At 44.6% G+C, this 13,096-nt stretch overlaps 1 protein-coding gene across 1 annotated transcript in view; it reads right to left on the reverse strand.

The window, feature by feature from the left end:
• Positions 1-23: 23 nt before the first annotated feature.
• The window catches only part of mcf2la (mcf.2 cell line derived transforming sequence-like a), a 32,253-nt gene continuing 19,180 nt past the window's right edge, over positions 24-13,096 (reverse strand). Inside the window, exons 5-32 of the mRNA XM_063877942.1 lie at positions 10,425-10,538; positions 10,225-10,341; positions 9,976-10,125; positions 9,762-9,886; positions 9,563-9,677; positions 9,361-9,480; positions 8,714-8,905; positions 8,442-8,633; positions 8,199-8,352; positions 8,057-8,109; positions 7,879-7,958; positions 7,563-7,629; positions 7,360-7,475; positions 7,186-7,255; positions 7,005-7,097; positions 6,821-6,913; positions 6,618-6,743; positions 6,301-6,522; positions 6,118-6,201; positions 5,943-6,021; positions 5,773-5,845; positions 5,587-5,687; positions 5,272-5,364; positions 4,762-4,836; positions 3,145-3,254; positions 2,936-3,048; positions 2,712-2,815; positions 24-2,620 (exon numbers count right to left, since the gene is read on the reverse strand). Coding sequence (XP_063734012.1) covers positions 2,541-2,620; positions 2,712-2,815; positions 2,936-3,048; positions 3,145-3,254; positions 4,762-4,836; positions 5,272-5,364; positions 5,587-5,687; positions 5,773-5,845; positions 5,943-6,021; positions 6,118-6,201; positions 6,301-6,522; positions 6,618-6,743; positions 6,821-6,913; positions 7,005-7,097; positions 7,186-7,255; positions 7,360-7,475; positions 7,563-7,629; positions 7,879-7,958; positions 8,057-8,109; positions 8,199-8,352; positions 8,442-8,633; positions 8,714-8,905; positions 9,361-9,480; positions 9,563-9,677; positions 9,762-9,886; positions 9,976-10,125; positions 10,225-10,341; positions 10,425-10,538 — 3,111 coding nt within the window. The 3' untranslated portion in view covers positions 24-2,540. The remainder of the gene's footprint in view (positions 2,621-2,711; positions 2,816-2,935; positions 3,049-3,144; positions 3,255-4,761; positions 4,837-5,271; positions 5,365-5,586; positions 5,688-5,772; positions 5,846-5,942; positions 6,022-6,117; positions 6,202-6,300; positions 6,523-6,617; positions 6,744-6,820; positions 6,914-7,004; positions 7,098-7,185; positions 7,256-7,359; positions 7,476-7,562; positions 7,630-7,878; positions 7,959-8,056; positions 8,110-8,198; positions 8,353-8,441; positions 8,634-8,713; positions 8,906-9,360; positions 9,481-9,562; positions 9,678-9,761; positions 9,887-9,975; positions 10,126-10,224; positions 10,342-10,424; positions 10,539-13,096) is intronic.

Here is a 13,096-nt window from a genome sequence, read left to right on the forward strand (position 1 = left end):
CTCATTAAAAGATGCAAATAAAATAGAGGAAACCATCTCAGACTTTATTAAAGCTGCTTTTCATATTACATACAATTCAGAATTACATATTTACAAATATACACGGATATGTCTCATTATAATATCTTTATATCAACACCATACTCAGTAGATACAATAGGAAAATAAAGACAGTGGTTGCTGCAATGTGCTGCATAAAAAGAAACAAAAAAATATAACCCTTCTCGTCTCCCCGGCCTCCGAGTCAAAAAGTACAAATCATTCAATAACTTTATTGAGTGATCATGATAGAGCGCTGACAAGTTTAGTGCCCGTGTCAGCTTTATGAGGGCAGAAAATAAACTCTCACAAAATACAACAGTGCCTGGTAAAAAATACTTGCCTTGTTCAGGGCTTTGACGTGAGAGGTGTATGAAGAACATGCCACAGAGAGAGATGATGCACAGACTCATAAAACCATGATCCTCTTCACAATGTACATGCTCTCGAGGGAAACAAGGGTGAGGTATAGAGGACACATCTGTACAAGTGTAACATAGATTTCCCACTCTTACGAAACCGACATGGATCCACACCAAATGCCAGCCACAGTTTACTCTCTGGTTTATCTTTAAGCGTCCTTTCTCTGGGGCAAAATCGTTCCTTTCACAGGGAGGACATGCGTATAAAAGGGGTTTTCAGCAAAAATGCTCAAATCAGGTTCGAATTTAACAAAACCACAGTGGTGTTAAGACAGTGGCGGACAAATACAACCCATTTTTTAAGTATTAAATGGGTGGGGCTGGTTTTTAGTGTAACCGCATGCTGCACTTTTTCTGTTTTGAACAACACATTCGACAGTAAATATGGAAAGATTGTTTTACAGTGCGCCTTGTTGATACAGTAGAAATCTGGGGTTATAAAAAAACACCTTTGAAAAACCATGTAAGAAAAAAGGTGTCATTCAGTGTTCAGAATAGCACAGGTTCTTTGTCTGTGTGTGTGTGTGTGTGTGTGTGTGTGTGTGTGTGTGTGTGTGTGTGTGTGTGTGTGTGTGTGTGTGTGTGTGTGTGTGTGTGTGTGTGTGTGTGTCACAGCAGCTGGTTGTCAGAGATGTGTTATCAACCTGTATCCTGGTTCCCACTACAGGGCTAAATCAGCCTACTCAAAACATCCAAACGTGATGCACCTTGTTATTCGATTACCTTGCTACATCATCATAAGTAAATCACATTCTGATGCAGGACATGCGGTGCAAACACATTGAGAAAACTCTCCGGGTTAGGCCTGCTTGAGGAGAGGTGGCTGCTGTCACATGCCTTAGTAGGGCTGGGAGCAGAGGGAGGGACAAAGCTGCTTTTGTTGCTGCAGTGCAAACCAAAGATAGGTGAGCGCAGAGGCCATGACACAGTATTTGTGTGCACAGTATATTGACTTTTCTATCCAAGCACTCCCTTCAATGGTTTCAAATTAACTCTGCCCAACGAGAAACTAACCCAGCAGGTTAAATAGTGAGTAACGGAGCTAAAATATCTTAAAGTGTAGCCAGTGACCCAGCTGCTGTCTGCGACTAAATAGCCAGTTTGGATTTGTTTTTTGAAGCACACACACATATGCGGGAATGCACACACACTCACACACAAAGACATATAGTAGACACACAGGTATGCAGTCACACCTGCCTGCCCACACACCTTCCTGAGACGATAACCCAGAGCAGTGTACAGGCGATTTAGACAATCACTCTAGGAAAAAGAAAAAGAGGTTTTAAAAGTTGTTCAAAGCTGCCGCTCTGTTAAGTGATTCTATGTGTAGCTGCATGACATCTGCCCACCGGGTGGCGCTGTGGGGGACATTCACCAGGTGATGAATTATATACCTTAATAGGTGGAACCAGGGAAGCTCGTATGGACGACATGGGAGGAACACAGCACTGTTGAATATTTAACACCCCGGACCCGCCAGACACTGTGACCTCCCGTACAAAAAAAGGTGACCAGACTTCCAGTAAGTCATCCTGAAGGTGTGAGCTGCTCCACCACGCACCAAAAGCTTTTTTCTTGTTGCAGCCAGCTGCCAGTTTTCACAGTGTGCGATTAATGTCTGACACTAAAGCATGGGGTGAAAGGCCGGTCTGATAGCGTCTATACCTGTCGCTGTTTCACACAAGAATCTGTCCCTATGCTGTGATGTTGAGGGGGTTTCTTTTAGTGCACATATTCTTTAAATTTGACCGCTTAAATGCTACATAATCAAATGGGTTGAATAATAGACTGAACACTTCTATCTGTAGTTGACAGTGATGTGATTTTTAAAGAAGGCCTGACGTTTCCCTGATATGTAAATGATCTGCCACTGTGAACACACCTAACATGTTAATAACTTTAAAGGTGAATTAATGTAAATTGAGATGGGTGTTGATGACTCAGCTAAAACACTGGCAACATCCGCAGCTTCAGAGATGATTGATTTATAGTTGGATCCTCAAACTGTGACGTGGATGGTCTCTGTGATTTGTTTTTTGTAAATCCACACGGACGTTGTTCCTTGATGGATCCAGGTCAGGGTTTGATGTCGGAGAAGCTGGTGTAGGTCTCGCTGCAGCTGGAGGACGTGCTGATGTTCCCGGAGACGCTGCCATCTGCAGGACAAACACACAAGAGGAGTGTGAGATGTGGGCGGGGACGCAACATGACCGCTGTGTCCAAAGAGCAAATAAAGCAGACAAATACCTGAGCTGCTGAGCGACTGAGAGGACTTGGACTCTGAGATGAGGCTGAGGAGGTTTGCTGCTGCGACCCAGCCCTCCCTACTGCTGCGGAGGTTCTTCACAAACCTGCAGAGGATTAAACACACAGGGACCTTAGCCAATAATTTAAATATATGTTCGTATAGCGTCCTTTTACACGCTTAATTGCACTCAGAGAAATACCAAAATAGAGCCAAAGATGTTTACCACTGCCCCTCCTCTCCTTCTCTGATCAGCTGGACCATGTCTCCACTCTTCACTGACAGCTCTTGAGGTCCCGCCTTCTCGCAGTCGGCAAACACTGTATACTTTCCAGGAGCCTAATGGGTCACCAAAGAGAGTCAGTTAGAGGCAAACATCCTCAAAGTATTAAGAAAAAAACACCACAGGCTGTATGTAAATGTCTTCAAGCTCACCAGCTTCTTTCCTACGTCGTCCTCGGGGTCAGAGTTCATGGGGTCCTCGCTACTCGAGTACCCATTGTTCTCTTCTGAGGCATCCACCGAGAGAGACGCCTTGTTCCAGCCTGAAAAAGGGAACACAGGTGAGCAGATTTACAAGCAAAGGAGGGGGGATGATGAGAAGTGATTGGATGAATCTGCGTCAAACACACACCAACTTCATGTGGCATAAAAATGCTGCCTGGGTCACTAATCAGATGACTGAAAAACATGCAAAATGATCCAGATTTACTCCGTCTGAAGAGGTGTTTCTGACAAATCAATACACACACACACACACACACACACACACTCAAAAGTCAAAGCAAACTCTTCCAAAAGCCCAGAGAAGATCAGAGGAGGCAGCAGACAGATCCCAGTAAAACCAAATCAAGGTGTCATGATCCAAAAAAAAGGCAAGATTTTAATCACCTCATTATTTAACGGCTGCTCTGACTGCCAGTGCTGAAAAGTAAGTCTCATTATTTAATCCACACCACCCAACCACTAACCCAGAACACCAGATAGCAGAAGAAGAGAGACTGATTGATTTGAGGTAGAGTTATCCTTGCAAAAATACACTGAATTGAGTCTTAAAATCGTATATTTTCTCACCAAAAGTAGATTTTAAATTGTATTTCATGCCAAACAGAAGATAGTAAGACTCAATAGAAGGCTAAATGAAAGGAAAAGTGGATATTTTGCTACACTTTACCTCCAGTAAAAATCAATCATCACCCCAAACCACGGCAAACACCTACAGTGGCTGATCCTCAGAACGGATCTGTACCTCGCCGCTTGTTCTGTAACAGACTAGAGGCGCTCATCCATCTGACTCTGCTCAGAGAGACATGAGGAGCCGGCTCTGGACGGAGACAAACAGCCAGCGAGACAGTGAGACTGCTGGGTTAGCTGCAGTAAAATACCAGGGGAAAGTTGTCTGCCCTCTGATGTTGTTAGTAAACCATTCATCCATTCTGACGTCGGTATGGTGCATATGGAGCCAGCAGCTGGTTAGCTTAGCTTAGCATAAAGACTTGGAAACACTTGCTATTCATCTGCACTTTTGGACAACTAGCTGCTTCACTGCTTCCTGTCTTTGTGCTAAGCTAAGATGACTCTCAGCAACCACTTTAATAAATGATAAATGGTACAAGACTTATAATTCAGTGATGATGATGACCTGTGAAAAGGGCTGTTGTGCACATGAGACAAATCATCTGCAGGTTTCAGAACGACAAAAAAACAGACATTTGGGGAAATTTCCTTGGTGTAAATTTGTGCAAAAAAGTGGGATATTAATCTGGATTGGCAATTAGTGCAAATTAAATGCATCATGATACAAATACAACTGGGTTTAGGACTTTTAAGACTTCCAGGACCTGCAGATAGTCTGTGTTAGTGCAACACATTTCTCTCTATGAAGGGTAATGGCATATAACAGTTTCTACTGCTGGATTATTGTTGGTTCATCCTTCTATGAGAGACACAGATGAAATCTACACAATGAGTACGTTTCAGTAGGGAGGGATGGGAGGATGAACGATGGCCCTCTGGAATTAAATGGGCCCCGATTATGGGACAACAATATACCTTTAAACCCAAACGGTGTGGGGTCACTCTTGACCAAGTGGCGTTTGGAGCCATGCTCGGGGCTCATGGCCGAGCCTGGTCGCATGGGCAGAGAAAATAGAGATAGGGAGGAAGAAAAAGAAGGAGAGAGAAACGTGAGAAATCAAACGGCCTTAGAGAAGCAAGACTAACCCTGACCTTCAGTTTTTATTATTATTAGGGGAGAGTGTCTACAACATTACAACTAGGACCACTTCACAGCCAATTATACTGCATTAAGCTCTCAATTAGATAAGATAGGGGGCAATAATTGATCTTTAATTGATAACACAGCACGTATAAGCAGTGTATTGAATATAGAACTTATAATAACTCCATTGGTTGTAGGGAAAGGACCATCTATCCTGTTTTTTTTTATTTGAGGGTGCTTTTGACCACAAATTATTTACATTTCTTATTCATTAAAGCTATAATGCAAGAGTAACAAGCCGGACTAATCAAACTAAACCTCCTAAAGTCCACTGACGTTACCTTTGGGACTATTGAGATTGCTGAAGCCCGGCAAAGTAAAACGCTTTTTAGCCACTGCAGACCTGTCAGTGGTCGGACTGGTCACTGGTTCATCTGGAAACGATGGTTTGAAATGAATAGTGGGAGAAAACAAAAGAGAGTGTGTTGCAAACATGGAAGAAGTAATAAAGGTAGAGAGACAGAAAGAGGAACCGTGGAGATGAACGTGATGAAGAAAAGTAGATCAGTGGGAGTTCACTGCAGGAGCATTTCAGCCACAGTTGAATTATGAAACTCTTTTTAAATCAGTGAGTGAGGAGACAGCATATATCACACCTTTGTGTTTGGGTGAAGAAGAGGAGTCAGACATCGTGTTCGCCTCCGCCTTCTTCTCCTCTGTCTTCTTCGGGTTTTTCTGACCACTACTACGAAAGGGACTGGAAAGAAGAAGAAGACATCCAGATGAATAAAAAGCATTTGAACTGGGCTTCTTTCGTGTGTAGCAGCATGTAAAGCACCGACCTGAGGGAGATGGAGGTGTTGTTGCTGGTGGGACTGGGGAAAACGGAGTCTGAGCTCTTCTGCTGACTGGCATCTGAAACATTGACTTCAGTTGAAAGCAGGTATGTTGTGCAGAAAGCAGAGAAGAAGAAGAGCAAACAGGCGTGTGTGACTGTGTGTTTTCACGATACCTCTGCAGGCTTTCAGCTGCTGCGTCAGAACTTTGCGAATCTCGTTCACCCACGACGTTTTAATCTCTGGATTTGGAGCCTAGACGAGAAAAAGAACGACAAATAATAGCATTAACTAAAACACTGATAGGCTTTGATCTCCATTCATCACAGCAGAGAGGCTGAGTGAGCTCACCTGGACTATAAAAACCTCATCTCTGGAGTTGCACCAGATCTCAAACTTCTTGTTGTCTCCTTTAGCGTTCTCTGTGAAGCCCACCTGCACTCATCTTCAGGGTCAAATAAAAGCACAAAGTCAGCCTTGATCCTTCACGATAAAGCACAAATGTTTGCAATAATCTGACTGATATAATCGTACACTGAGGGAGTGTTTGAAGCTGTACGACGGAGCTTTCTCGTAGCCCTCCCCGTTCTCCTCCCTCCTCTTGCAGAACAGCAGGGCCTTCTGGTGCAGGAACAGGTGCCGCTGCATGGGCTTGAACCGGGCCAGATCTTTGACCTTGGCGTGACCTTTTTTATGCTCCGTCCACACACTGAAGGAGCCCTGCATCAGCAGACGACCCAGATCTGACAGGTTACCCTGAGGGGAAGAGAAAGACAGGTTTTAATGAGCAGCTCGGGAAATAAGCCTGCACATTTTAATGCAACATTTATATTCAGTGTCTTTCCTCTGACCTCGTATCCTGTGATGGCGATGAGGTGCATGGAGTCGTTCACAGCCTTCAGGATCCCCAGGATGGAGGAGAGCGCCTCCTGCAGGTCACCACAGCCGTCACAACCCTTACTGTACTTCAGCATTTCCTGCAAACACAGTTACAGTTACAGTGAGTCTGAAATAAACACCCTTAGACGTACAGCAGCACATGGACGCAGCTCACCTTCAGCAGGAGCTGGTACTTGGTGATTCTCTGGACAGGTTTAAGGAGGTAGGAGTCCAAACCAAGTTTATGTTCCAGCTTCTTCTGGCACTCCTGGTTCACAAAACAAAGAAGATATTTAAGAGTTTATCGCTCTTGTAAGGAAATGAAAAAGGAAGCTACAGTTTGAGGTGACAGGTGATACCTGGAAGAAGGCACAGTCGGAGCACTGTCTCCACAAGCTCTCAGATCGAGGTTTATTCTGACAGTACGCCTCGTAGATCTGAAGGTCCTTCATCTGCACAGAGACATGGACTTACGTCATTGATTGGACTTGGAAAGATTTCTTAATGGGCTTTTTTATAAGACCAGGAAAGGTAGCTTACCCTCTCTAAAAAGCAGCGGCCCACTAGCTCTGGGCAGTCGGTGAACGCTTCTAGTTCCTTTAGAAACGTCCTGCAGAAACACAACATGAAACAAAGGTTTTTCCTGTATTCATTTTCTTGCAGAGCATTATATTGATTCATATTAGCTTAGCATAAACACTGAGGGATGCGTACCTCTTGTGAAACTGGTAGATTTCAGACATGTTTCCAAACAGGACGACCTTCTTGCTCAGCAGGGTGCTGGGGATCAGGTGAGCCATGGCAGGGTTGTCCATCTCCGCTGCATAACCCTGGAGTTTAACATTAGAAACGTGACATCAAAAGATTTGCTGATGCATGATAGATGCATGTACTGAAGTGACGTGACAAACACTCACCTCCAGCACGCACAGCAGCTCCTCCACATAAGCTCTCTCCGTCTCCAGCAGCTCATTCATCACATGGCTGCACCATGGAAATACAAGTAGTCATTTAAGTTTGATTCCTCTCTTTCCCCCCTTTAACCCTCTTTTGAATATTCCTCTTTACACACTTGTATGCATCATCTTATATTTTACAGATTCCCAAAGTCACAGCAAGATGTCATTATTAGAACTATTATGCATCACTTTTTGGTACTGTTTTTATACCTTAAGTGCTACAGGTAAAGAAAATGCATCCCAACTTTCTTATCTATGCCTTTGACTGTCTTACCGCCGAAGCACTGCCAGGTTTTCCTCTTCTTCTGACAGGGAAGCATGTCTAGTTCCACCGTTATGTATGGGAGACTCCACCTGGACACACACACACATTATATAGTATTTGCTTATCTATAAAGGATGATGATCTAAAATAAAGAGTGTAAATGTTGCTTGCATTTGACAGTATTTACCCTTTTGCAGATGGCATTATCAGCCGAGTATCTCCTCTCTTTTCTCTGTTGATCTGAAGGAAAGGGACAAAACAACTAGCCATTAGAAGAGCTCCTCTGAGTTCCCTTTAATTGACCAACATATCTACTGATTGATGCTTACTGGGAGAGGAGAGGGGGGACTTGACTTCAGGTCTGGGAGCTACTGGCTGGACTGGTCTGGTCTGTTTGGCGGCGAGTTTCTTCAAGCTGACGCGTCTCTTTTCAAACATCTCCTGGACGGAGCTCTGCTTCTGGAACACTTTCTCTACCTGATCCTGATGGAGACCAAACACAGATATAACAGTGAATTCACTTAAAGGTAAACTCAATGTAACTTTGCATGTTAAATCTTCTTCTTACGGACCCTGAGCTGAGTGGTGATCACCGCCTCGTACTGGCAGCAGATGGCGCTGCGGTCAGAGAGAGTGTGCAGCGACCCGGTGTCCAGGTACCGCTCCAGTTCTTGTAAAGCAGCCTCAGCTCCGTCCTGAGACTGACAGCGGTCCACAGGCTGGCTGGCCAACAGGAAGATGCCCTCCTCACACCACCGTGACGCCTGGAAGGAAGGGATTTATAGATATGAATGACCCCGAAGTCTGGCAAAAGCTTCTTCTTGTATTACTTCACAACATCTACCTTCTCCAGAGCGTGGTGCAGCTCCATGGCTCTGAGCAGCAGGCTCTTCTTGCTCCTCAGGGTGGAGCTGATCTCGTCACACACTCCTCTCAGCTCGCTGCACTTCGGCCTGATGGAGTCCTCGGCATAGTGGGAGTTTTCTATCAGCCGGTCACCTTCACCGGCCAGGGACAGCGCGTTATCTAGAGCGTCCTTTAGAAACACATGATCAGAATATACTTCAGGATACAGTGGACAACAGCAGTGGACAATCAATCCATCACTGACAGGATGACAACCTTCTGTTGTCCTCTAAGCAGAGTGTTCATTACTTAATGTTGCATGGAGGGGGACATTTACTGTAGTCTTTATTATAAAAAGGTTTTCAACACCTACAAACTAAATGGTTACATCATAAATAAAAAGATATTATACATTACTCCAATCCACACGCCCACACAGGTACCACCTCTACATTTCCCTGTGTCTTTCTCCCATCTATTCCCAGAGAGTGGGGGATAAAGCAGGGCATCACATTGATTATATAATCAGCCGTATGGCTTTAAGGATGCATCAAAGGTAAAAGTGTTGAGCTTGTGTTTTCTGTCCCACGTGAGCTGCATTATGACATAGAATTGCATGTGTGTGACTGTGTGTGTGTGTCTTACACAGGCTTTGTCCTCATGTCCGCTGAGCTCTCGGAGGACGTGCTCAGCGTGGGCGGGGCTTACGCTGACTTCAGAGAAACCAGACAGCCGCTCCGATGTCACGTCAAGCTGAGCGCGCACCTACAGACACGCACATGTTATAAGAGCACACATTTCCTGACTTGTTTCTGCAAAAAACTACACTTCTCATAATACCACTCACTTCACGGAAGTGCTTCTCAAAGTGCCGCAGCTGTAAGCACTGCTCCAGCTTGGTGCGGTGGCGCTCCCAGAAGTCATCGAAGGCCGTCTCTGTCTCGTCCAGCTGACCCAGGAGTCTGAGGGAAAGAAGGGCGGATTTAGTTATGCGTTCAGGGACGACTTCTTCCTCTATGTGTGTTTACGTTCATCTCTTCCTCTACCTCTGTACAGTCGCTAAGTTTTCCAGTTCATCGTAGGTCATGCTGTATTCAGGGTCCGTCTGCAGAGGCTCGTTTATACACTCCAGCAGGCGTCTGCCTTGAGACAACGCCACCTGTAGGTCCTCCTAGATAATAAACACAATCATTTTTCAACATCAGCCCAACTCAGAGACAGAAGGAAAACACAGAGGGACATAGGGTATGTAAATCTGACCTTCATCTCATCCTTCTTCAGAGTGTGTGTGTGCAGAAGGGTGGTGGTGGCCTCCGTATCGTTGGGTAGTTCAGTCTCTGCGAGCTCAGTGCCAAAGGCCTGCAGAGTCTGCGCCGTGGTCTTCACCATGAGAGCGAAGGCCTCGATTGCCTGTGGACGACACATTCAGGTATCAATAAACACCGGGATGAGTTCCTGATGCAATGGACACAGGTTTCAATCTGTGTGTCTGTGTGTGTGTGTACATACAGTGCGGTGTGAGATCCAGCTGTCATGGCAGTACTCCTGCGTTCCTCCCAGATCTGTGGTCAGTTGTCCCGGGTCGATATAAGCATGGAGCTCAGTCACTGAACTCAGCATCACCACCTTAAAAAAAACACAATCCACTGATTATTCAAAGCATGATGTGTCCTAATAAACCAAAAAAGGGAAAGAGACAAATGCCATACCTTCATTTTGAACTCATCCCTGTTGTACTTGAACAGGAAGTCTGACAGAGTCCTCTGGAGCAAAGTAGTCGGACGCAACACCAGAACCAAGTGTAAGTTCCCTGGAAATGAACCCTGCAGGAGAAAAATGAGAGGTAGAAGAGTTTTAGCAATCAATTCATATGTATATCTTTACATTTTATAGGGAAATGTGTGCAAAACAGAGCAAGAGGAGTGACATGCATCAAGTTGTATTAATATAGCTGTATTTTTCACTTCTATACATGCATTTTCCTGCAGCAGATGTTTGAAGTAAGCCCACTTGTGTAACAGCTGTCCCTCTGCTGCAATCCTGAACCACAAGGAGCTTTTTCCGGGACTTCCTAGCCACTCAATCTCCTACAAATCTTCCCAGTTGTTCCCTTGTTGCACTTTCCATCTTTCAATCTGTCAGGACAAGGTAAATTAGTCCTGTGGTTTTGGGAGTAACCGCCGCCTCCGTCTCTCCGCCTCCACACACTAACACGTTAAAAGCGGGGAATTGCCTTTACACAGACAACAGCCCAAGAGGCCACTTGGCTGAAAGGCTGTATCGGTTATTAGGCTTCCTCTAAAACCCCTCAGTGAATTGCTCCACCCGGTTAGGCATCATAAATCGATGTAGGGTGACATGTTCACATACACACATATACACACACAGGGGCAGAAGCAACCGAGAGATGTTTGACACGCTTATTAAATCCTCAGAGGCGCCATAAATAAAATGAAATATTAAGGGGTTAAAAAACGAGCCATTCCAAGTTTTTTCTGGCTGCTTTGTTAATTGTATTGGACTAGTAATGCTGGGTAGTGAGCTATTGCAGCTTATATAAACAATCAATGACTAAAATGCTTTTTATTTTGATAACTCATCCCATGGAAACAGACCCAATTACTTTGATAGAATCAGTAAATAAAAAATGTACATGGCTTTAATATCGTCCACAAACACACCTGCAGCCACACAGAGGCCGACACACATCATAGTCACATGAAATGCCTGCACAGCGTTGCCATGGAAACGCACAGAGCAGAGCGAGACGGGGAGTGCATGATGGGATGCGAGGGAGAGTGACGATACGGAGGAAAGCGAAAAATAGGAACAAGATAGGAACTGATGTCTGTTTCTGTGAAGGAGCAGTCTTATGAAAGCAGTGCTGCAGCTCCACTCATTTATTTTTGGCATCGTACACACACACACACAACACACACACACACACACACACACACACACACACACACACACACACACACACACACACACACACACACACACACACACACACACACACACACACACACACACCTGCTGCGATTCTGATGACAGAGCCAGGTTTTCAAAATTCATCTTTTTTCATCATTTGCAATTTCCATCCAAACTGACGGCACATTTTAGATGAGCTCTGATTATCACCTGCAGTTTTAAACGCCAGGTAAGAATTCAATAAGTAGAATAATCGTAATTTAGCCCAATAAAAATATAAACCGCATTGTAATTTTACCACTAACACACCGTACAAATCACAACAAGCAATCCGCCCGTAATCAGAATCAATTTAATTCAATAAACCCTGAGAGGTCATGGTTTAATTTGTGCCTCTGCATTACCATGATAATACACAATCTGCTCAGTCCATCCCCCCTGACAGATGAACACAGACATGCCACTGAGCACACACATCCCCTGAATACACACTTACACACACACAGATGAAAAGAAGCACACATAAATAAATGATTAGGGATTAGAATATCATTTTCTGTTGACCAGGGTGATTTATATTCTTCCAGGGAGGCATGTCCACTAATGACATCCATGTTGTTCTCCTGGGAGTTGGAAAGCGCCGGTATCAAACCCAATACTCAAACCCCCTCTGCTTGCATGCCTGCTTTTGGACATAAAAGTGTCACATTATGACAGACAGATAGACAAAGGCTGCAGACGGCTTAAAAAACACAAGCCTCTTTCTTGCACCAGGTGATAGAGCCGTCTCTCTTACGACCCTGCGGCAATGCTGTGCTTCAGTGACCGCATATTTATTTCCCTAACCCAGACAGGATCATAATTTCACTGCAAAAGCATGAGGATTCAACCCTGTTTGCCATAATATAATTAGTATTTAAAGAAGAACATCACACTAAGGGCAGGCAATTGTTGCTTGTTCCATGGTGGCTATAAACAAGTGGTCCAAGACACAGTGTACAAAAACTACAGTGAGCGTCTGTGCATGGGACAATACTGCCCAGTCCGCTTGCGTTCTTTCTTTTTATCTGGAGGAGAACCAGCAAATGGCAATGGGGCGACCTTGAACGGCCTTGATTAGCACTACGCCTCACGGGAAGACGGACGACCTTCATTCTCCAGCAAGAATGCGTGTCATTGGCTGGTGGACAAAGCAGGCGTTGCCCAAAGAGGACATCCACCGCTTGGGGATAAAAGTGAGGGGTCTGAGGAGGAGAGCACCACCTGCTCTCCACACCTTCAGGTTATATATCATGGACACAATCCTGCTGAAGAATTTGAAGCTGGAACTCCTGCTGTGTCTTTCTGAATGGGACTTGTATTTAAAGGGGACATATATTACATGTTTTAGGGACTTACTAGAAACTTGTTTACATGCTTTAATGTTCACATACTTTCCTCATATGTCTGT

This window comes from Eleginops maclovinus, chromosome 24 (assembly GCF_036324505.1).
Source record: "Eleginops maclovinus isolate JMC-PN-2008 ecotype Puerto Natales chromosome 24, JC_Emac_rtc_rv5, whole genome shotgun sequence".
NCBI classification, from domain to species: domain Eukaryota; kingdom Metazoa; phylum Chordata; class Actinopteri; order Perciformes; family Eleginopidae; genus Eleginops; species Eleginops maclovinus.